This window comes from Odocoileus virginianus, unplaced genomic scaffold, assembly GCF_023699985.2.
Source record: "Odocoileus virginianus isolate 20LAN1187 ecotype Illinois unplaced genomic scaffold, Ovbor_1.2 Unplaced_Contig_11, whole genome shotgun sequence".
Lineage (NCBI taxonomy): Eukaryota > Metazoa > Chordata > Mammalia > Artiodactyla > Cervidae > Odocoileus > Odocoileus virginianus.
The window spans coordinates 2,051,997-2,077,128 of NW_027224328.1; the positions used below are offsets into that span (position 1 = coordinate 2,051,997).

The 25,132-nt window shown below is 36.2% G+C and overlaps 1 protein-coding gene across 1 annotated transcript; it reads right to left on the reverse strand.

Moving 5' to 3' along the window:
• Positions 1 to 13,684: 13,684 nt before the first annotated feature.
• On the reverse strand, positions 13,685 to 24,843 carry LOC139033948 (uncharacterized). Its single transcript, XM_070464009.1, has 5 exons — positions 24,708 to 24,843; positions 23,807 to 23,902; positions 22,956 to 23,039; positions 14,298 to 14,384; positions 13,685 to 14,048 (listed from the first exon to the last, which is right to left on the reverse strand). Exons 1-4 carry the CDS (start codon positions 24,784 to 24,786, stop codon positions 14,308 to 14,310), a joined length of 336 nt encoding a protein of 111 aa, XP_070320110.1. The 5' UTR covers positions 24,787 to 24,843; the 3' UTR covers positions 13,685 to 14,048; positions 14,298 to 14,307.
• Between the last annotated feature and the right edge of the window lie 289 nt (positions 24,844 to 25,132).

Genomic DNA, 25,132 nt, shown 5'->3' on the forward strand with positions numbered 1-25,132 from the left:
AGCAAGCATAGGTATGTTTGTCACCCAGATTGTACCATTAACATTTGAGTATATTTTCTCCATTACATATCTGTCTTTTATGCTTTTATCCACCCTTGATACACCTTATTTTTTATACATTTCAAAATAATTTCCAGATATCAGTACACTTCCCTCCTGAGTACTATAGCATGTATGTCACTAACTAGAGTTCAATATTTGTTTACAATTCTCTTGTTCTTTTGAAGTACAATTTGCATACAATAAATACACAAATTTTAGTATTACTATTCAGTGAGTTTATCATACAGTCTGCTGCAAACTGTGATCAAGATGAAGAGTATTGGTCTTCACTGGTGGTTCAGGGGTTAAGAATCCTACCAATGTAGGCGACACAGGTTTGATCGCTGGTCGGGGAAGATTCCACATGCCATAGAGCAACTAAGCCCATGTACCACAACTACTGAGCCCGCTTGCCCTAGAGCCTGTGCTCCACAACAAGAGAAGCCACCACAATGAGAAGCCCGCGCACCACAACTAGAGAGTAACCCCTGCTTGCTGCAACTAGAGAAAGTCTGCTCACAGCAACAAAGACCCAGTGTAGCCAAAAATAAACAAATAAATAGATACAATTATTTTCTAAAAAGATGAAAAATATTACTCTTTCCCAGAAGGTTCCCTCAAGTTCATTCCAATAGATCCCTACCCACTCTTTAAAGTCAACCACTACTCTGACATTTCTCTAGTATATTTTGTATATTCTTTTTCAAGAATTATTTCAAATTCTGTTTTGTTATATTTTATATAAAACAGTTTTTCTTCCAGTGTAATGTTTTTGTGATTCATATATGTTATTATATGTGATGTTCAGATTTTACACAAAAATTGATACTAATTTCCACGATTTTTTTTTTCCTAAGGTGGGCAAGGTTTTATATTTGGCATCTGAGAGTTCCTTTGGCAGCCTTACTTTGACAGTCATATTTCCAGAAATGATGACTTCATTTTCACCATCTTCATGAATTTCAGTTGGGTTTTGGTGCAGTGTTATCACAGATTAGCACAAAGTATAGGCCTCTGCATCTGATCGCATAGGCTTCTACTACACACGACATTTGATTCTTAAAGTTGACCCCATTGTTTCCTAGTGGAGGAGACCACAGAACACTGGGCATTTCTCCCTACCTACTCCTGGTAGATTAATTACATCAGATGCTTGACCCCTTCTTCGAGTTACCCATGATGCATCACTGCTCTCAGCACTTTTCCAAACAATAGTGTTACTATTTCACTTTGCTCAACCAATTCCAGCAACAAGACTTTAATCTGTACCAGGCCCTCAGTTTTTGAGATTATTTATAACCTGACAGTTGTGTTTGTTTTCGTATAAAGCCACTCAAAATGGCTAAGAGTTAAGGTGTTTAATGGAGCACCATGACCCATATCATTCTTGGGAATCTAGTTGTTTTTGAATTTTAGTATGGCTTCCTCAAAAATTTATGAAAGAAACGAAAGAAAGACTCTACTTTCCTTTTTCTTAGTAAGTCAATTTGGTCACTGAATGAGGCTGTCCCCAGAAAGATGCATGCGTGTGGGTGTGTGTGTGTGTATTTTCAACCAAAAATAAAACATATATATAGTAGGGATTTGGCATCTATATATAGTTCTATTACTGGAAAAAAAAATGTAGTTAGAATCAACTAGGTCCAAGATAGTGGAAGATTTAACTTTCAGTAGACCTTGAGCCTCTTATATATGCTCATTATAATTCATTAGCATAAGCTAAAGGGCATACCTATAGGCATCATGACAGTTCTGAAGCTAACCATAAAAGGAAACAAAGTGGGCACTGGACCAATTCCTGGAAATCCCTGCCCCTTCCCCAAAATGTTGGAAAAATTCCCCTATTCATTGTGTGTGTTGTGTCTGACTCTTTATGACCATTTGGACTGTAGCCCACCAGGCTCCCCTGTCCATGGGATTTTTTTGAGGCAAGAAAACTGGAATGGGTTGCTATTTCCTCCTCCAGGGGGTCTTCCTGACATAGGGATCAAACCCAGGTCTCTTCTTTGCAGGCAGATTCTTTGCAGCAGATTCTTTATCTGCTGAGCCATCAGGAAGCCCTGAAATTACCCAGTCCATAAAAATGAATCACCCCATATTTGGGGGCCTCTTGCCTTCTGAGATGGCTGCACACTCTGTGGAATGTGTTTCTCTCTAAATAAATCTACTTCTTACCTTAAAAAAGAGAGAGAGAGAGAGAAAACAAGTAGTGTGACTGTATCTTGTACTTATAATCCCTGAACTGGTGCTATCTTTAACCCTTTTTATTGTCTGTTGGTTTTCTTACTCATCTCTTAAGGCTTTGTCTCATGACAAACATGGATTTTAAAATCTTATTGCTTTAAATTCTTAGCTTTCTATAATCTTCCTAAAACTTCCATTTGAATACAGAGGTTTTATAGCTGGTTGCTAGGAATGGATTGCTTCCTTCCACATGTTCTGTAAATCATGCCTGTTTCATTCACTTATTATTTTAGGAATTATTTGTATCATGTTGGCATAATCTAGTTTTTTGTTTTGTTTAGCATGAGTATCTATATGTGTGTTCTTATAACTTTCTTGTCCAATTGCAATTTAGTTCCCTAAGGGGGAATAATTCAAGTTTTCAAAAAATTTTATTTTATTTTTTATGGAAGTGGAAAGTATGCCAGGTATTTGAGAGCTTTTCCTGATAATGCATTTTCTTTCCCATTATTTTCTTCTAAAAAATATGCTACCCAATGCACTCACTTGAAAAGAAATCTCTGGGGAATAAATATATCATTTAGAATATGATTGTAATATTTGCATCATCACATGTATGACTTGTGTTAATGATTTCTCCATCCTCATGTAATTCTAACTTTCATTAAAGTCTTTTCCAGCCTCATATTATTTCACATTTTTTTTCTGTCTCTTCTTCCTCCTTCTTTCCTCTTCCAAATAAAAGAGCAATCATGATTTTGAAGCTAATTCTGTTACTTGTGATAATGTATGCCCAACTGATAACACTAATGTCCATGTTCCCACACGTCTAAGCTTGCAAATTAAGAATCCTGAGATAGGAGGATTATTTTCAATTATCCAGGTGTGTCCTAAACGTAATCACAAGTGTCCTTTCAGCATAGAAGCAGAGTGTGCCTTGACAGGTGATCAGTGAGAGGGGGTAAAGTGATATGGCTGCAGAAACAGAGACTAGAGTGATGTGGCCACAGTTCAAGAAATGCTGGCAGCCACAAAAGCTGGGTGAGACAAGGATGAGACTTGAAGCTTGCAGATGAAACCAGTCCTGATGAAATCTTAACACTGGCCCTCATTTAGGTTTCTAGCCTCCAAAACTATAGGAGAATAAATTTCTGTTGTTTTCATTTACTTACTAAGATTGTAGTGATTCATTGCTGTAGCAATAGCAAACAAATATAGATACTATATAAGAATGTGCTCAGTCGCTCAGCTGTGTCAGACTCTTCGTGATCCCATGGACTGTAGCCTGTTAGGGCTCCTCTGTCCATGGGATTTTCCAGGCAAGAATACAGGACTGGGTTGCCATTCTCTTCTCCAACTATATGAGGATATTGTCTTATCAAATATAGAGCTCAACCAGACTTCCCTGAGGGTCTTGCAATGCAGGCGGCTGGGATCAGTCTCTGGTCAGGGAGCAAAGGGCCTACATACCATGGCGTTCCTGAGTCTGCACACTCTGGAGTGTGTGTGCCACAGCTAGAGAGCTGGTGCACCATGATCAAAGACCCTGCATGATATAACAAAGATGACTTATGCTGCAAATAAGACCTGATACAGGCAAATAAACACATAAATATATATATATTTAAATATAGAGCTCAAACAGAAGGTGTGGGATGCAGGATGTCTGATCTGAAAGGATGATCATGATTGGAAAATAAATCAGTGCAAGTTCACTGCCCAAGTAAGGACAACTATAGGTACAGGGCTCCATGAGGATTTTCTAGGAATAAAACCTGCACTAAATATAAATGAAATGAAGGAGCAAGCCTCCAAAACACTTTGGGGAGGAGCCACGCAAACAGTGCAAAGGCTTTCAGATACAAGATGGCATGGTTTATTTGAGGAACAGCAAGAAGGTGTTGTGACCAGAGGTGAGTGAATGAAGAGAAGAGGGTTAGGAAATGAGACTGGAGGACTAGTCAGGCAAGCAAGAATGTGTCAATTAGTTTGGATCTTATTTGAAGAAGAGAACAGCACTAGTGAGGGTCCAGTCAGGTACACTAAGCCCAGGCCAGATCATTAAATGCAGGGAATTTAATACAGGAAAATATTTCCAAAGCAGTTATAGATCTGAAAAGACAAACAGGGAGAAAGAAGACAGCCCAGAGATGAGCAAACCAGAAAGTGGGGACCATTCCCAGGGTTGGAGGAGATGAAGGAGCAGGTGGGTCTCCAAAGCCACTTAGAGGGAACCGGGACCACAGTTCCAGTCGGTGGGAAGGTGTCTGGTGGAGGCTGGGAAGCGGAGGCAGTTGCTGTATGGTAGGAATTAAGTCCATTTGGTGTAACCATGGTGGGAGATGTAGCCTGAAGCAGAGACAGAGATGCGAGAAGACCAGGCTTCTCCCCACTTCCTACCTTTCAAATGTCAAGCCAGTTGCTCCCATTGACTGAATCGGACTGGAAGCTGGTGGGCATGAAAACTGTGACATATATTTTGTGGGAACCAGCACCTGAATTAGGAGCAGAGCAGGGGAAAGTGGAGGCGGACAAAAAGGGTAGTGACTGATACAGGCTGGAAGAAAGCAGGTCTCCCAAGGACAAAGGACCACAGTGTTTTGGGGGAGATATTTCTTGTACCAAATCAGAAGTATGACTTGTTAACACAGTTATTTTGTGGAGATTCATTGAACCTATCTTATCTAATCTGTATGTCAGCTTCTTTATTGTGACACATGGCTAAGATCACTAAGATAAATTATCAATATGGAACCATGTGTAGAAGGGTTCAGGAATGGTGGGGTGGGGGTGGTGGTAATGGAAACATGTTTTGCAAAGAAAGAATTGAGAATACTTTATTTGATATACTGACACGAGAGATACAAATGTCTTATCCCTTATCCACAATACCAAAATCCATATCTCTGAAAAGTAAAACATTTTCACCTGTTTGGCTCCAGGGCCTGAACTATGCTAATTATAGATTTCCCATTTTACATTTTGCTGAACAAATATTATTATGCTTGATTTTTAAATGACCTCACTGGGAACTAATTCATATATATATATATTCATATATAATGCTTGTTAATAAAAAGTTTTAATCTTAAAATTCCTTGCTCTTCACAGGCTTTACATATGATCATGGACTTTACACATTATACTTTCTTTAGAGAAATGATGAGAAAGCACTGTCTATAAAAGAACAATCACTATTTGTCATTTGATTTGTCTTTATTTTCTAACTCTGTTGGATGTTATATGTGGTTCATGTTGGCTATGTCTCATGTCACTCTGGATTAAAATAACATATTTTTAATTTAGAAATTTGACTTCTATTTGTAAAATAAGCTTTAAATTTTAGGTTGTATTCTTGCTAAAATTGACATTTAACTACACAGTCTTACTTCTAAGAATAGGTTGATTCTTTTAATATATCCTGTAAAACCATGGTTGTGTGATTCACTTTTTTTCTCAGGAATAATTTTTGTCATATGATAGCTTTCTTTTCTCCCAGTGTGAGTTGCCTGTTCTGAAAACTTTCCATTGAGTTCAATCACTTTTCAGTGGTGCTGAGGAAATTGAGATAGACAATAAAGTTTTTCACTAAGGTAAATATTTATAAAAATCTTATTTAATAGCAACCAGAATAACTTTTGTTTGGTATTATTGAGACCCTTCCCCATGGCAATTTAGGTGTTCCTGATGTGTCTTTATTTTCCAGTATTTCCATCTACAGAATATGCTACCTCTATGCATTCTATTATATTAAAATGAATTTTCAGGTTAAAATAGATCTCATGTAAAATGTGGCTAGAGTATCCACAGGCCAGTCAATGCTTTATGATCACAATCTTTACTTATTTATTTTTTTCCTTTGTTTGGATATTTATTCTTCCATCCTCCTCTTTTAGTGGGTAAAGGCTGTCATGATTCTGAAGCTAGTGTGATTTCCTGTGATCACACTTGCCTGACTGAGAACAACACAAACAATAATGTTAAAGTGACAGTGATCACGCACATCCAGGGTTGTATACCTCACTTTTGGTCTCTTTCTTTCCTTAAACTTCATCTTCTATTCCTTGGCCAGGTACACTGCTTTGACTCTTAATATATTTTGCAGCAGCTGCTTGTTCTTTTAATTAACCATGCTGCTTTCACATTTTCCACGCCCTTCCAACTCTTCCCCAGAACTGTATGGTCACATCAAGACTAGTGTAAGTGTTAACTGCTGTTTCGAGCAGCAACAAGTCTGTGGTTGGAAATATTCTGTACTGTACAGTGTGATGTTTCAGCCACACATGTATGAACTATTGAACTGATAGAGCATGTTCAACTGATGCATAAAGGTGTGAACAAAGAAGACAGGTTGATTGATACGTGATGACCATGTTTGTAGCATTTATGAAAATTTCGGCACTGTGCCACATCAGGGTCCAGATTCTTTAGTTAAAATTTAATTTCCAAACTTATTCTAAATATCACCCTCTGTCCTGTGAGCCCCAACATACATTTTTTTTTCTAATTATTATTATTATTAATAGTTGCTAGGTATATGTTAATACTTTTATATGTTTATACATTGAACTCTTCTCAGGACATATTTCTATTCAGTTTAGTTTTGCATTTTTTCAGATGATGAGAATGAATCTTTTAGGGATTGTGAATCTTATTCAAGTTTATAGATCTAACACTTAACAGAATCAGGTACTCGAAACAACTGACATTTGACATCTCTTGTTCAGCAGGTTGAAGAAAGAAAGGAAGAGAATGTCCACCCAATTTGGATCAATTAAAATTAGATTTGTCCATCTCAAACTCCAGCAGATAACCAACAGGGACCTACTGTATAGCACAGGAAATTCTGCTTAATGTTTTGTGGTAGCCTGGATGGGAGGGAATTTGGGGGGAGAACGTGTATGTGTATGACTGAGTCCCTTCACTGTTTACCTGAAACTATCACAACATTGTTAATTGGTTATACTCCAATACAAAATAAAAAGTTAAAAAAATTAGATTTGAATGCTAAATAGCTTGCCATTCTGTTGTCATATCATTTAGCTTTGTGGTGCTACTTTTCTAGATACTCTGTACTTTTTCTCATTAGATTACCCCACTCAGTGGATAAGTTGGAAAGGTTATAATCATCTTTAAATAAATCTATTCAACTCAGTTTTCCTTCCCTACATAGTAGTCAATCCTATGAGAAATCAATCCTGACTATTCATTGGAAGGACTGATGCTGAAGCCGAAGCTCCAGCACTTTGGCCACCTGATGGCGAAGAGCCAACTCATTGGAAAAGATACTGGGAAAGATTGAAGGCAAGAGGAGAACAGGGCGACAGAGGATGAAATGATTGGATGGCATCACCAACTCAATGGACGTGAGTGTGAGCAAATTCTGGGAGATGGTGAAGGATAGGGAAGCCTGGCGTGCTGCATTTCACGAGTTTGTAAAGAGTTGGACATGACAGCGATTTAACAGTAACAATAACTCATATTGGTGTTGAACCTGTTCATAGTTGATTCTTTTCTTCCTCTTTTATAAAAATACATTTTATGCATTTATTTTTTCATTGAGGTATAGTTGATTTAAAATGTTATATAGGTTTCAGGGTGGTTGCTGACCTCCAACAGGCATAGTGAGTCACAATTTTAAAGGTTATATTTCATTTATAGTTATTATAAAATATCAGCTATATTCCCTGTGCTGTACAATATATCCTTGTAGCCTATTTATTTTATATATAGTAATTTGTATCATTTAATCCCCTCTCCCTCTCTTCTTCCCACTCCCCAAGATCTTAGTTGGGTCTTAAAAGTTATTCAATTTTAGAGTGCTATTCCTCTTCAGGTTCCATTTGTACATTCATGCATGCATTCATTCATTGAAGAGATAATACAAAAAAAAAAAATCTGCAATGGTTTAGATATGGTTAAGGGTGTGTCACTTAACAGAAGTAAAAAGAACGGATAAAATCTGTTTTCTGAAGTCACTTTTTCTGAAGGGGTGACAGAAATAGATAGTGACAAAGTGGACACTATTTTGGAGTCAGAATTTCGGTAGTATGCATGTGATTTTTCCTCTCTTCTCCATACATTCTAAGCATACAGAACTATAGTAATAGAAATTCAGTTCATCACAATATAGGGTGTAGTAACTTTTCTTTTTTTAACCACTCTGAACATTTTTATTTTATTTGTTTTTACTGTGATAAGAACACAACATGATATCTACCCTCTTAAAAAATTTTAAAGTATAGTGACAATGCTCTACAATAGATTTCTAGAACATATTTGTATCGCAAAACTAAAATTTTATACTGATTGAACAGCAGCTCCCCATTTCCTCCACTCTCAGTCCCTGGTAATCATTATTCTGTTCTCTGTTTCTATGAATCTGACTCTTTTCATTACCTCATATAAGTGGAATCATGTGTATTTGTTCTTCTGTCTGGCTTCTTTCTCTTATCATGTCTTCCAAGCTTATCTGTGTTGTTGCATATGCCAGTATCATATTATTTTGACTACTATAGCCTTGTAATATGTTTTGAAATCAGAGTGTGATACCCTCAGCTTGGTTCTTGCTCAAAATTGCTTAGATTATTCGGGATCTCTTGCAGTTCTATGCATATTTTAGTATTGGTTTTATTTATTTTCTTGTTAAAAAAAAGGCCATTTGGGTTTTGATAGAAATTGCATTGTATCTGCAGATCACTTTGGATAATATGAACATCTGTGTGTGCATGCTAAGTTGCTTCAGTAGTGTCCGACTCTTTCGTGACCCTATATGGCCTAAAGCCTGCCAGGCTCCTCTGTCCATGTAGATTCTTCAGGTAAGAATTCCAGAGTGGGTTGCCATTCCCTTCTCTCCAGGGCATCTTCCCGACCCAGATATTGAACCCATGTCTACCTTGACAGGTGGGTTTTTTACCATTAGTGCCACCTGGGGAGCCCAATATTTGGACATTTCCATAATATTAAATCTTCCAATCCATAAACATAGATTGTCTTTCCATTCATTTGTGTCTTCTTTAATTTCTTCCATCAGTGATTTGTTGTCAGTGTACAAGGTTTTCACCTCCTTGGTTAAATTTATCACTAAGTGTTTTATTATTTTTTGATGCTGTTATAAATGGGATTGTTTAATTTTTTCATAATTCACTAGCTAATTTTTAGTGTATAGAAATGCAGTTGATTTTTGGGTGTTGATTTGTATCCTATAACTTTGCTGATTTAGTTTATTAGTTTCAACAGGTCTTGTTTACACTGAGATACAATTGGCATATGATATACTAGTTTTAAGTGTATAACACAAAGATTTGACAAACAGTCCATGCTGAGTGAGCGTGAATGCTGGGCCTGCCTTGGTTTAATATAGAGGAAGGAATTCAATGACTTTAGGGGATAAGGACATTAAATTGGATTTGTCATTCAAGACCCTCTCACCCACATACGGGAAGTGATCTAGAAGACATACCTTTCACCAATGCTGTGAAAAATAAATTTCTAAGGCGATGCCAGGTATCCTTAAAGAGCTGTATGTTGCAGCTTAAGTCCAGGATCTGTAGAGGAGAGCAGCCATCTTTTAAAGATCACTGATTTCTGAACAAGTTCCTAACATGCTTTTCTCAAACAGGGTTCTTAGGCCTTGTTGAACTTGCATCTCACCTGAGTCTCTGTGCAGATTTTTATTCCCTTTTCTATATGGCTGCTTTTAAATGTCCTAACTTCCCAGCTTGTCCTCAGAGCCTTTAGATGATCTGTTGTATGTCTCTCCCTCTAACCTCTTGCTCCAGGTGTATATAGGTCTGTAGAGTCCTGCAGCTTTTACCTGCAGTGTCTGCCATATTTATTACTATTATCAACATGCAACATAAACTACTGTTTCCCATGATAATGGCCTTTTGGAAGTGGAGCATACTCTTTTCAACAAACAGGGTGAGATACACACATTTTCTCTTGAGAGAACAATGATGAGGCATTCTATCTAGAGTAGTCAGTAATAAGACAATCATGGGAATTATATCTGGGGACTGTAAAATCCTAGTGAAGAAAACTCACTGAAAGTAGAAATTAAGATAATAAGTATATTTGGTGCCTCAGCTATTAAATTGATTTGAAGAATCAGTTACCATCAGTTCCTCATGAAGATAATAAACTAGTTCTTACAGAAACACATGTTAAGGGGGAGAGATAGAGCAAAAGGACTTTGCAAATTTATTTTAGGCCATTACTTGAAACTGAAATAAATGGGGAGTTAGATTACACAAAGATGAAGTTCTTAGTGTGGCTTCCTCACACAAAACCACATGGTTCTTTTTCGAGAAAAAGAGGCTGAGAAAATTACATTATGGGCTACTAAACTATATATATTCATCTGAGATACATGAATCTGTTAAGAACTGTGAAGAAGTCAAGGGAGCTGAAGTAGTTTTTAAATAAAGAAACAACTGACAGAAGTAAATAAAATTAGTTTGCAAGTGAAAGTAGTTGATAGGAAAAGGAGAATACAAGAAAACTCTGACTTGGAGGCATTTGAGCTTGCTTCCGTTCCTGAGATTAGAATTATTCATTCTCATACTCCAATATCCACCCTCAATACTTTATGGGCCCCTGGATACCCAGAAAGGATAAGGCTGAAATTCTTGCTTTAACTCCTGCAACCGTCAGATTGATTGTCTAAGAATGATTCTGATATGAAATCTTCTGCTTCATTGATTTCGTGGAGTATTATCTGTTAATTAAGAATTAGCTGTTTGGACTTCCCTGGCAGTCCAATGGTTAAGAATCTGCCTGCCAATGTGGGGGACGCTGATTTAGTCACTGGCCTGGGAAGATTCCACATGCAGGACAGCTCGACCTGTGTGCCATTAACTAATGAGCCTCTGCTTCAGAGCCTGCACTCAGCAAGGAAGACCTAGCACAGCCAAACATGAATAAACAAATAAATAAATTAAGGGAAAAGAATTATCCAGTAAACTATTATCATTCCAATAATTAATTCCTTCATTAGCTTCATAACTGCATAATATTTTATTATTTTAGCAGTTACTCTAAGTAACTAAAAATTCAACATGCATTCTTGACCTAGTAATGCCCAAGATAAATACTTCCTTTACTCCTTCTTAGACATTTTAATAACCTTGTTGTTGTTTTTGCTAAGTCACGTCCAGCTCTTTTGTGATCACGTGGACTGTAGTTCCCCAGTCTCCTCTGTCCATAGGATTACCTGAGCAATATTTCCAGGGGATCTTCCTGACCTAGAGATTTAACCTGCATGTCGCAGGCAGATTCTCTACTCTCTGGGCCATAGTCTTAGGTCCTTTTAACTCCATATCCTCCTTTTAATTTAAATGCAACATTTACAGTGTAGTTCAAGCTTATGCCATTTTAAACTATAGACACTAATATTATGGTTTTGTATAATCACTATTCATTTAGATTTACACCTACATTTACCTATTTCATTGCCCTTTATCCTGAATCTTAGAAGTTCCATTTGGGATTATTTTCTAACATCTAAAGGACATTATAGTGTATCCTTAGCATAGACCTAAGGTAATGACAATTTTTCTCTATCTATCTTAAATTATCTTTGTTTCACCTATGTAATATAAGTATATCTTCATATGATTCTCATATAATTATCTTTTCTCTGGGGATAGAGTTTTGTATAACAATTGTCTTTTAATACTTCCATGCATTCTTTTTCCTTTTTATAGATTAGCTACTAATTACTTCTTTAAAAGTAAATTCTGGACTTCCCTGGTTGTCCTGTGGTTAAGACTTGACTTTACAATGCAGAGGATGTGGGTTTAATCCCTGGTCAGGAGCTAAGATCCTGTGTGCCTCGTGGGCAATAAAACCACAACAGAAAACAGAAGCAATGTTGTGACAAACTCAATAAAGACAAAAAAAAGCATTAACAAATAAATATACAAATATATAAATTCTGTATTTTACTACCTGGCTTTCAGCTTCCATTTATCTTTGGTTTTCAGCAATTAAACATGATATACATAACATTGTTTTTATTTTGTTCACCCGACAGGAATTCAGAATGCTTTGGCATTATGTAGTTTGATGTCTTCTATCAATTTTGGAATATTCACAGACATTAGCTATTCCACTGTAAGTTATGGGTAGCCTGTATTTACAAAATCACATTTTGAGGTAAGAGATCATTAGGAGACATTCTGCTTTAACAAACGTGTTACTTTGTATATACAGTTTAAAAATTGTTTTCCTGAAAGAGGAACGAGTTCACTATTGATATGTATGCATGTTCAGTCACTCAGTGGTGTCTGACTCTTTGCAACTCTTTAGACTGTAGCCCATCAGACTCTGTCCATAGAATTTTTCAGGCAAGCGTACTGGAGTGGGTTGTCTTTTCTTCTGCAGGGCATCTTCCCAACCCAGGGATCAAACTTATGTCTCCTTATGTCTCCTGCATTGGCAGGTAGATTCTTTATCATTGAGCCTCGGGAAGCCCAATGATCTGTATATACAAGTTTAATTTAGACCATTTTATGTGATTGAGATGGAAGCAATGCAACTGGGAAAGATTGTCAGGAACTATTTAGAGCAGAGGCCAGCCTTGGCAGGGAGGAATGCTGTAATTATGAAGTGTGTCTCCCAAGGGCATCATATGGAAATTGTCAGCATATATGCCATCAACTTATCATCATGCTATAGACTGAAGTCTTTATTAAAGGCAATAACAGAACTTGAATGCAATAAAAAAAGAAATAATATACAGTCACATAGTAGATGAGAACTAAAATTAAAGCAGATCTATATTCTTTAAGCTCGTTGGAGTCTACTAAGGTAAAAAATATCACTTCTATTAGTCTCTTTTTTCCATATTCCAGAGAATGATTAGTATAAAACATTCATAAAATACTCTTTATAAAGAGCCAGTATAATATTTCATTCTTGAAAGTTATTTTTCTCATTTGTTTCTCTCTGAAAGATATAGGTGGGTGGGGAAAATGTCAATCTGCAGCCCTCACTATTTCTGAAGAAGCAATATTTTTACAACTTGATCTGACATGACTTCTTGTTCTGAGGTCAGCATAGCATAATGGTTCCATGTGTAATCTCTAGAGTAAACCTATTTTGGCTTAAATTATGTTTCTATTTTTTACTATCTATACAACTTTGGAAAATTCCTCATTCTTTCTTGGTCTCAGTTTCTTTGTTAATATGACAGCCATAAAAATAGTACAGTTTAAAAAAATAGTACAGTTTCGTAGGAATTATTGGGGCAGTACATGATCTAATATGTGATACATTGAAGTAGTATTGGGAACATTAGAAGTAATCAATACATATAAGGTATTTTTTAAGTGCTGATTGTGACTAAATGCTCTTTAGTGTATATGTGCTATGTGGCTTCCTCTCATTTATTTAGCAGGGTCTGAAATTTTAGTATATTAGCTTCTATGTACAAATATATTTAAAATATATTTGCTTCTATGTACAAATATATTTAAAATTTAAAAATCACATAACCATTTAAGCCCATATTTTGATATTTGGGTTTGATTAAGAGATCTCCAATTATTACAATATGTTGAGTTTAGCATACTTGAATGAACACAAAATGTTAAAATGTCTCTATAATTATCTTCTGCGTAAGAAAATGTAAAAAACAAAAAACAAAAAAAAAAAAAAGAAAATGTAAGAAGGATTATTGTGCCATACATTTCCAATTCTTCTTTGTTATATGTCTTGAGAAGACTGGAGCTCATTGCTTCAGGACAATTTCCTTGCTGCCAAGATCTTATTTTCAGCAGAAATAAGATATCAATTTTCTTCAGAGAAGAACCAGTTACCTTGACAACAAAAAATGCATCCATGAGGATAACTTTGTCACCCATACTAACTCTGTGTATCATAATTTTTGTATTATTGTTTTTAATTATCCTCCCTAACTTCAAGAGAAGCCCATGATACTTAAGAATTTTTCTGAAAAGTGAGCCATAGTTACTAACTTTGATTTTGTATTTATTAATTGCATATATGCATCTAAATTTAAACAACTTACATTGTTAACAAGATTCTCATTGCAATTCAATACTTACCTCTGTTTTGCTATATTGTGTTGCAATATCCAGTCACAATTGATGTATTGTTTTGCTGTGTATTCAGAATGTCTTCTAGGCAATTAACTGGAATTTGTAAAATTTACAAATGAAAATACATTTTAAGATTTATCACTTTTAAACTTTTGAGAATGCAAATAAAATAGAAATTCAGAAAAGTTTGAATACAATTTATTCATTGATTTTTTAAATGATTAGCTACAGAATAAATTGGAATTATCACTTGCAAATAATTGACATTAAATATAAAACATTTTTCTTAGCAGACATTCATGAGGTAATGACCGATGCTTTAATCATTGCAGATTTCGACATCTGATTGATGCTATTCTAAGCAGTTAGTAAACCCAATTATGACTTAATGACCAAAGTTGCCTCTGAAGCAAATGCCTTTGGCATAGCACACATCAAGTCAGTCACAAAGTACTGTTTATTCTATTACTACAGTGCTTCACATATCTATTTACTTTTTCACAGCACCATAACCTTTTCCCCATTCAAATTTTCGTTATGTGGAACTTTTATAATATTCTACAAACTCTCTATCACTATCCACTATTTTTCTCAAGATGCTTCTAGAATTAACACCCCCATTACACAGCTTTACTAATGCTACCCTTTCAAAGATCTTCAAGCTATCAATTATTTATATTTTAAATTTCAAGCTCATTAAAATAAACAATTTCTAATTGTGCCATTTTTCTTAACATCTATATTTCTATTTTCAAATATGAAACCTTTAACCCACATCATTTCACATGATGTATTTTGTTTTGTTTTGGAGAATCTGTCCCTCTCGTTGGCTAAACTTGATTTCAAAAAAATAGAGTGACTGGAACGCTCCTAGCTTGAATTTATTTTATTTAGTCTGAATGGCCTATGGTTACTTCTAAGATATTTTGGAGACTTCACACTAATTGTAAAGAAAATCTTTCTGCTTGACTACTTTTTAAAGATCTGATCCTAGTCCAACTACAAGATCGTGTAACTTGTTGGACAAAAAGTTTCAATCAGCCAAGTTCAGGCTGATATGAGGAAGACGTTGAATTCTCTTGACCATATTACTGCAGCTTGAATCTCAAATGCATTGCTGGACTCATAAGAATAAATGTACTAGAAGAGGCTCAGAAAGGCAGAGTAAGAAGACATGGAATTCACCACCTCCTACACACACACCAAAAATGCAACTACCTGTGGAGTAATTGTCATGGAAAATGAACTGGAAACTGGCAGAAGTGCTCCTATACAACCAAGATTGTAAGAATGATACACATGTAATTGGGTAAGACTGGAAACAAAGCAGAACCTGTATCCTTGGGAGGAGACTAGGAGCAAATGGGAGGTTGTATACGTGAACACTCGCCCTGGGACGTGAGAGGGTTGTGCCACAGTCCAGCGTCCCAGTCCAGGGGTCCTACATGGAGGATGTAAGCCCCTAGGCTTGTTGGAGAAGATTTGGGATGGAGAGAGGGGCTGAAGAAGCTTCAACTCCACTCGTAAGGCAGATGCTGGTTTGCCTGCCAAGTGCCTTCAAACAAAGCAGAAAGAGGTCTCATGTAGCAGCTGCTGCCTCACTGTACTCCTAGATTCCTCACTCACTGCATGCTACAGCTTGACGCTAGATCGAGTAGCCAGGACCTAGGAAAAGGCTTGATCAGGGGACACAGAGGCAACACAGGGTCCAGGGTGTGGTCCAGGTGGGGCAGTGGTGGTCACTGTTGGTGACTCAAACAGCACCCCTAAAGCAGCCCAGACTTCTGATAGCAACACAACTGCTTGATTTCCCACAATCACCACACCACACTCCACAGTGCCAGGTAAGCAAACACTCCAACCCCTGCTATCCCATGCCATAAACTAGCACTAGATCTGGGATGACCACGGCAAGGGAAAAGGTATGACCTTAGGCTATGTTTGAGTGAAGCCATAGATGCCTACACCGTCAGCACATCAGACATCTGTAAGTACGCCAGCCTCATTTCCTTCAGTACTCCCTGCCTTTGGGGCAAAGTCCCCAGTGTGGGGAAAAGGAAAAACACCCAAAGGAAACAGAACCAGCTGGAGCGCGACCCTCAAGACTTGCTCTAGCAACTTGGAAGCAAACTCTGTTCCAACATGGCGACTATGAACACTGAGCAGAGAGGAAGTCCCATCTCTCACCCTAATCAGCCTCTAGCTACTCCATCACCACCACACCTCCTACCAAGGTGATGGCGGCCAGCACACCTTGAGGAAAGATGTGACTTGAGGAAAGATGCATCCACATCAAATCCACTTCTCCCACCAAATGGGAGGGCACTCGGTCTGCATGAGGATGCTCCCACACAGCTCACTGCCTAAGAACACAATAGGTAACAGTTTCGCCTAAACTCATATGGAGACAGAGAAAGTTAAGTAAAATGAAAAGGCAAAGGAACTACTGCCAATTGAAAGAGCAGAGAAAATCCCTGAAAATTGAATAATGAAACAGAAGTAATCAGCCTACTAGATAATGAATTTAAAATATTACTAATAAAAATTCTAACTGAATTAGGGAAGAGAATTGATCATAGGTCATTTTAACAAGAAACTAGAAAGTATAAAGAAGACCCAATCAAAGATAGATAATTCAATTTCTGAGATTAAAAAGCACTCTAGAAGCAATGACTAGCAGACTAAATGACTCAGAAGAATGCCTAAGTGATCTGAAATTTAAAATTCCAGTCAGAATAGCAGACAGAAAGACAAACAAACAATAAATAAAAACAACATGCAAGATCTATGGGATAATATAAAACATGCCAACTATACATAATAGGGGTTCCAGAAGGAGAAGAGAGAGAAGGAGATCAAAAATGTATTTAAAGAGAAGGGAACCCTCCTCAACTGTTGGTAGGAATGTAAATTTGTATAGCCACTATGGAGAACAGTATGGAGTTTCCTTAAAAAAATTAAGAATACAGCTTCCATATGACCCCTCAATCCCACTCTTGGGCATATATCTGGAGAGAACCATAATTTGAAAGGATGTATGCACCCCTATGGGGCTTCCCTGGTGGCTCAGTTGGTAAAGAATCTACCTGCAATGCCAGAGACCTGGATTCAATCCCTGGGTCAGGAAGATCCCCTAGAGAAGGGAATGGCTACTCGCTCCAGTATTATTGCCTGGAAAATTCCATGGGCAGAGGAAACTGGTGGGCTACAACCCATGGTGTGGCAAAGAGTTGGACACAACTAAGCAACGTTCACTCATGCACCCCTACGTTCATTGAGGCACTATTTCAATAAGCAAGACATAGAAGCAACATAAATGTCCATCTGCAGAGGAATGAATAAAGAAAATATCACACATATATGCGATGGAATAATACTCTGCCATAAAAAGGCACAAAATAGTTCCTTTTGCAGAAATGTGGATGGACTATCATACAAAGTGAAATCAGTTGGAAAGAGAGAAACAAATACTGTAAATTAATGCATATGTGTGATATATAGAAAAATGGTACAGAGGAACTTATTGGCAAAGCAGAAACAGAGTCACAGATGCAGACACTAAACTTACGGTTACCCAGGGGAAAGGGGTGGAGGAGTAGAACGAAGGTGGGAGTTAGGATTGACATATATACACTACTATGTATAAAATAGATAACAAATGGGAACCTACTGTTTAGCACAATGTTCTGTGGTGACCTAAATGGGAAGGAAATCTAAAAATGAGTGGATATGTGTGTACATATAACCAATTTACTGTAGAACAGAAACTGACATCACAATGTAAAGCAACTATGCTCCAATAAAAAAAGATTTTTTAATGTATTTGGAGAAAATATGACTGAACATTTCCTGAACTTGAAGGAAACAGATATCCAGGTACACAAAGCACAGAGGGTCTCAAATAAGATGAAACCAAACAGACCTATACTAAGACATGTCACAATTAAAACGGTGAAATTTAAAGATAGAGGAGTCTAAAGGCAGGAAAAAACAAAGAGTCACTCACAAGGGGACAGCCATGAGGCTATGAGCTTATTTCTTTGCATAATTATCCAGAAGGGAATGGGGTGATATAGTCAAAGTTCTGAATGGGAAAACCCTGCAACCTAGAATACCATATTCAGCAGGATTATCATTGAGTGAAGCAGGAGAGATAAAGACATTTTAGGCAAACAAAAACTAAAAGAATTCAGCAGCACTAAACTTACCCTAAAAGAATGTTAAAGGGTTTTCTGTAAATGGAAAAAAAAGTGTCTACAGAGAAGAGAAAATTGCAACAGAAAAGGCAAACGTATAGTAAGGATTGAATATCACTTAAGCCAGGATGTAGATTAAAAAACAAGCAACTAAAATGCTAAATATATCTATACCATAGGTACACATATTCATATGATTTTATGATTAGGCTGTTTCTTTTTTCTTATTTTGAATATATTTATTTTATACCAATACTATAATGTTAAATTATCTTTAGCTTTATAGACTGGTACTTGGAAAGACTAGATTGCTATTGTTCTTATTAATATATTTCAGTATGTATTTTGCTAATCATTTTTTTACTTCTTTGGGACTTAAACCAGTCAATCCTAAAGGAAATCAACCTTGAATATTCATTGGAAGGACTGATGCTAAAGCTGAAGCTCCAATACTTGGCCATCTGATGTGAAGAGCAGACTCATTGGAAACTACCTTGCCTCTGGGAAAGATCGAAGGCAAAAGGAGAAGAGGGCTGCAGAAGGTGAGATGGTTAGATAGCATCACCAACTCAATGGACATGCTGCTGCTGCTAAGTCGCTTCAGTCGTGTCCAACTCTGTGCAACCCCATAGATGGCAGCTCACCAGGCTCCCCCGTCCCTGAGATTCTCCATGCAAGAATACTGGAGTGGGTTGCCATTTCCTTCTCCAATGCATGAAAGTGAAAAGTGAAAGTGAAGTCGCTCAGTCCTATCCGACTCTTGGCGGCCACATAGACCGCAGCCTACCAGGCTCCTCCTGCCTTGGGATTTTCCAGGCAAGAGTACTAGAGTGGGGAAGTGGACATGAATTTGAGCAAATTCCAGGAGACAGTGAAAGACAGGGAAGCCTAGTGTGCTCCAGGTCACAAAGAGTCGGACACGACTTAGTGATTGAACAACAACAACATAATTTATAATTAACATACTTGTCATGAAGATACAAGTATATTGGGATCACATAAATCTTAAATAAATCTAGATTGTATCATTATCTACACAATATTAGTCTTCCCACCAAGGTACCCTTAATATATACTGAGCTCGTTAGATGTCTTTATGTCTTTTAATATTAAAAGTATTACAATCTCTTTCACATAAGCCATATGCATTATTAGGTGTATTAATTTATTTAATAAAAAATTCACCAAGTACCTCTGGTGTGACAACATAGTTTTCAAAAGCAAAGGTTAAAATGTAGAGCAAATGTATATGTGGGTTCTTTCTAAAGAAGCAAACCAACTAGTGGGAGAAAGAGATCTTAAGGAAATAATCACACAAATAATCACACAGGTGAGGCTGTGAAAGGTGCAACAAATGAATCACTATTAAGATATTGTAACAGAGAAATCTGGCCTAATTATAAGTGGATAGTGTTAATTGATTACTAAAGGATTAGCTACTTCGAAGAAAAGTAGAACAAAGGCTGTTTCAGGTAAAAAGCAAAACAGTCTATGCATACCCTTTGTAGCAAGAAGGATTACAGATAAAGTTATAGTTAACATCAGTCTACCCAGAGAAGTCCTGATTTATGCTTGTTGTCACAGAGTAATTATTAGCATCACCTACTTTCATTATTAAAATGATCCTTGTTTTTATAATGCTACATGGTAATACTAACTATGAGTCATTTAGGGAACTAAAAGATACCGGTGACTGGAACCCATACAGTGAGAAAGTATGTGATACTAGCAGGGATAGAAACCATGGACCAAGTAAGGAAGGCCCTCATATGCCATGTTAAAGATTTTAAAATTTATGTTGAATTTAGAGTATTAATAGGCTAAGTCTGGTGAGTTTATAAAATTTATATTTTGAAGAGGTTACTCTGGAAATTTAATGGAGGAGAACAAGGGTGAATTATAGTTAGACCTTTAGGAGGTTTATAGCCTAGACTAAGGGAGAGAGAGAGAGAGACAGAATTGCTTAGATTAGATGGGTAATAACGCAACTGTAGAGAAGTGTACTTATTCACTGAATTGGGATAATCAGTGGCAGTTAAACAACGCAGATGATTCTTAGGCTTGTCTCATTAGACAACTGCCAAGAGAGACAACAGTATTAAAGTATTTGATTCTTTCCCCCTGATGCCAGTAAGGATAACAGCTGGGAAGAAAGTCTATTTAAATATATTGTAGGCTAACTATTTTTCAAGATATCAAAGAAGAAATATCAAGTGAGAGGCTTAATATGTGGACCTGAATATTGGATGTTAGCTCTAGATGGTATATAATGAAACTCTGTTATCTTTGTTTCAAGCCTTGTTATTGAAGTGTCTTTATTATGAATTTTTTTTCAGTAGGTTTTCTTGGTATTCTAGGTAAGAAAACACATCATCTACATATACTGTCAGTGTGTGTGTTTGTTCAGACGTGTCCAACTCTGCAACCCCTTGGACTGTAGCCCACCAGGCTCCTCTGTCCATGGAATTTTCCAGGCAAGTATACTGGAGTGGGTTGCCATTTCCCTTCTCCGATAGTTTCAGTATTTAATTTCAAGTATTTGTATCTAAAAAGGTTTTCCCACATCACTGATTTCTTTGCCCATCACATCCAAAAGAATAATAGCAATTAGAAACCTGCATGCATGTCAAGAAACAACAGTTATAACTGAACATAGAACAATAGACTGGTCCAAAATTGGGAAAGGAGTATGTCAAGGTTGTATATTGTCATCCTGCTTATTTAACTCCTATGCAGAGTACATCTTGTGAAATGCAGGACTCAATAAATTACAAGCTGGAATCAAGATTGCTGAGAGAAATATCAGAAACCTCAGATACGCAGATAACACCATCCTTATGGCAGAAAAAGAGGAAAGTGAAAAATCTGGCTTAAAACAACATTAAAAAACTAAGATCATGGCATCTGTTCTCATCACTTCATGGCATATAGACGGGGAAACAATTGCTTGGGCTCCAAGGTCACTGTGGAAGGTGACTACAGCCATAAAATTAAAAGACGCTTGCTCCTTGGAAGCATATTAAAAAGCAGAGGCATTGCTTTGCCAACAAAGGTTTGTCTAGTCAAAGCTATGGTTTTTCCAGTAGTCATGTATGGATGTGAGAGTTGGACCATAAAGAAGGCTGAGCACCAAAGAATTGATGCTTTCAAACTGTGGTGCTGGAGAAGACTCTTGAGAGTCCCTTGGACTGCAAGGAGATCCAACCAGTCCATCCTAAAGGAAATCAACCCTGAACATTCATTGGAAGGACTGATGCTGAAGCTGAAACTCCAATACTTTGGCTGCCTGATGTGAAGAGCTGACTCATTGGAAAAGACCCTGATGCTGGGAAAGACTGAAGGCAGGAGGAGAAGGGGATGACAGAGGACAAGATGGTTGGATGGCATCATTGACCAATGGATATGAATTTGAGCAGACCCTGGAAGATAGTGAAGGACAGGAAAGCCTGGTGTGCTTGTAGTCCACGGGGTTGCAAAGAGTCAGACATGCCTGGGCAACTAAGCATAGCATAGCACATGCTTGCCTTATGAATTTGAATGGGACTCTTTGATCTTTTGCTAGCTACTAAACAGTTTGTCTAGGAGTCATGTTTTGTTATTAAGATCTTTTCAAGTTCATTTTTAAAAATTACCATCTTTGTGCATGCAAATAGATATTTATTTATCTATAGAATATAGCTATATTTATTCAATTTCTCTACATTGTCATTTATCATGTGTCTTTGTTAGAAACTATACACAAAATGTTTATGTTTATTTCTGAAAATTATATATTATACTATATGCTACTGATTTAGATTTACTTATAACTTTTGAATAAATTTATCCTTCATATGTTTTGTGCTGTTGTTTTCTCTGCTTTGTAAGCATAAATTACCTTACTTTCTATATTTGAAGGAATTTTCATATTTCTGGTTTGCCGCTAGTACCATTTATGAATCTATTTTTTAAAAGCTAATATATTTTCTAATATTAAGACACTGAGTTCAAGCAATATATAGACTTGGTCCAATATCCTGATAAGATTTTTTTTTCATTTTTTGATGAATCTCTTCCCATTATCATTTTATTTCTTCTATTAGTTTCTTTCTTTCAAATTCCTGACTTGATGTCTTTACAGTTACTTTTTAACTGCCCAAATAATAAATTCTATAAATATCTTCAAGTTTTCTTGTATCTCACAGTTGCTAAGTCTAATGTCAATAAAAATACAATAACATAAAGAACATTGCTATTATTTTTCACTTTTTCCAAAATACACAGCTATCCACTAACACTTTTGATAAGCTCACCTGGGACAAAGCAATTGTTGATAATTCAAAAACTGAACTGATAAAATTACTTTTATGTAACTAAAATAACAAATGAGAAAAATAACTTTAGGAAATCCTTAGAATTAATTTCAAATGCTTCAGAATTCTATTCTAGTAACTTTTAACAAGTTAATGAAAAACTGAAAAATACTTACCCTTAGCTGTCATAAATGCAGCTAGCGCAAGAGCGATTAAATAAAGCAAGGCAAATGTCACTGTAGCAATGCACCATGGAGATTCTGCCCAAAGAGAAAGAAGTGGGTCACCATGATGATCAATGGAAACAGGATTGAGGAGTTGGGATTAGAAGGCATTTTGGCTAGGAATGTTCATCCTATTAGAATTTGAATGAAATCTAAGGCCAGGGGAGTGCTGCATCATTGGTATTCCCACTCTGCGAGGAAAACTTTAAAAATTATTTTGAAGATTTGGATATAGCCAGGGAAATATGAATATTTTTACATAGGAATGTTGAACTAACAAGTTGTTCTACAAGGACATTTTATGATCAGAAAGAGAACTTCAGAAATCCTGCAAGGGATTTAGTTCATCACCTTCCTTTAATTAAACAATTTTTTCCCCATCTTTGTAGCAGAACTAAGAATAAAACTTCTGCATTAGCTGTTGACCTTGACAGATACTCTGTGATAGTTTTGATAAAATCTAGTTACTGGGATATACCTCCATTTTGTTTTTAGAAATATTGTAGCAAGGAGCACTTACTTTTGCAAAGCTAAAATATCAAGCCACAAAATATCTAGAAGCATTCTTTATTCTATGGCTTTGGTACATCATTTTAAGCCATGGTTGACTATTTAGAGAAAAAGGATCAGCAGTTCATTGCTCATTTCCATTTGCTCTTAACACTAGACTTTGCGTCCTTATGACCAGCTTAAAAGTGTATGAGGGGTGATTTCCATTTGAAAGATTAGTCAGTATTTATTCTCTCGACTTCTCATTAAAATATGAAGGCAAAAAAAAAAGTCTAGAGTTTTACATTTTTTACCTTTTGTTTTCCAAATCCTAGTTAGTTTTCTCTTCTGAATATTTGAAGAATCACGAATTTTGACTTCTGTGTATGTTACACTTTCGTCACAAAACTCTAGAAAGTATGTTAGAAAAATGCATGCAATAAATAATTATAATTTTATATATACACATATGTATATATACATATATTTATAATGACAGAATTAAAAACATGTTAGAAACATAAATTGTCCCTATTTTAGACTTATAACAAAGTTTTAAAAATTGTCTCAGTTAGGCAGTTGCTTTGTGAATTGTGGCAAGCTTTTTTTATCCTTAGTTTCTTATATAAAATAAGAATAACTAATATTTTTCCATATATATATTGTGGAGATTAAGCTAATGTATATAAAGTCAATAGCATGGTGCTTGAACTAATAAACATGCAATAAGTTTTATTATTATAAAAATAGTCATAGTAGTAGTTAGAATAGTAATTATAAGAATGTAATGGACAATAGCATCTGAAGTAATACCAGTTGCAGAAAGAACAGAAATTTAAGAATTAGTTTAACTACCTATAATTTAAATGTCTACAAATGCTCCTTCTTACAGTTGAATTTAATGTTAATGAAAGGAGTGTGAGAAACAAATTTTCTTAGCAACATGTACTCTTTCAGTGCAAGCAAAGCAGAGAATTCACAGCCACCAAGTCAATAACACTTTTCCAAATAATATTAAACCTAACTCCATTGTAAATATTTACTTACCAAAGAGTGATTGTATTTTAAATTCCCTTCCATTGGAAAATCTAAAATTCATTCACAAGGACAAAAGGTTTTTAACTCTTCTTCTAGAAGTAGTTAGCTATGGATTTAGTTATTTATAATATTATTTTCTCAGTAAATAAAGGGATTACTTAGCCATAGCAGCATTACCTGTATTTAGTTCATGCAATTCCTCTGGCAAACGTTGACCAGGACCGGGGCTGGATAGCGCTGATGCCTTGGGTTCCATCGTTGAATTCAGATTGCTTGGATCAGATGATTAGCAGGTGGTCAAAATGAAACAGGATCAAGGAAACAGTACTCTTCATATGCAACATCAGACAGGATGTTTACTCTAAATTTAATATGTAAAGTACTTTTTACACTTAAGAAAATAAAAGGCAATGTAATTCAGCCCCAATAGATTAATTTTGTCATTCTTCCATGTATAATGAAGCTCTTCTTTATTTCCAAAGATAAACTTTAAAATTATATTAACCATAATGATCTTTTCTCTGCCTTGTTATTTTTCAAAAATAATAAATGAGCAATGAATGTGGAAACATTGTTATGTAAACAAGTGATATATTGTGTTT

Bases quoted from the DNA above. Each gene is read 5' to 3' on its own strand.
- LOC139033948 (XM_070464009.1), bottom strand. From the start codon at position 24,786: ATGGAACCCAAGGCATCAGCGCTATCCAGCCCCGGTCCTGGTCAACGT. The intron at 23,903-24,707 runs GTAATGCTGCTA...CATACTTTCTAG, and splicing joins ATTGCATGAACTAAATACAG to AGTTTTGTGACGAAAGTGTA. The intron at 14,385-22,955 runs GTAAGTATTTTT...TACAAATTCCAG, and splicing joins TGCATTTATGACAGCTAAGG to TTAATTGCCTAGAAGACATT.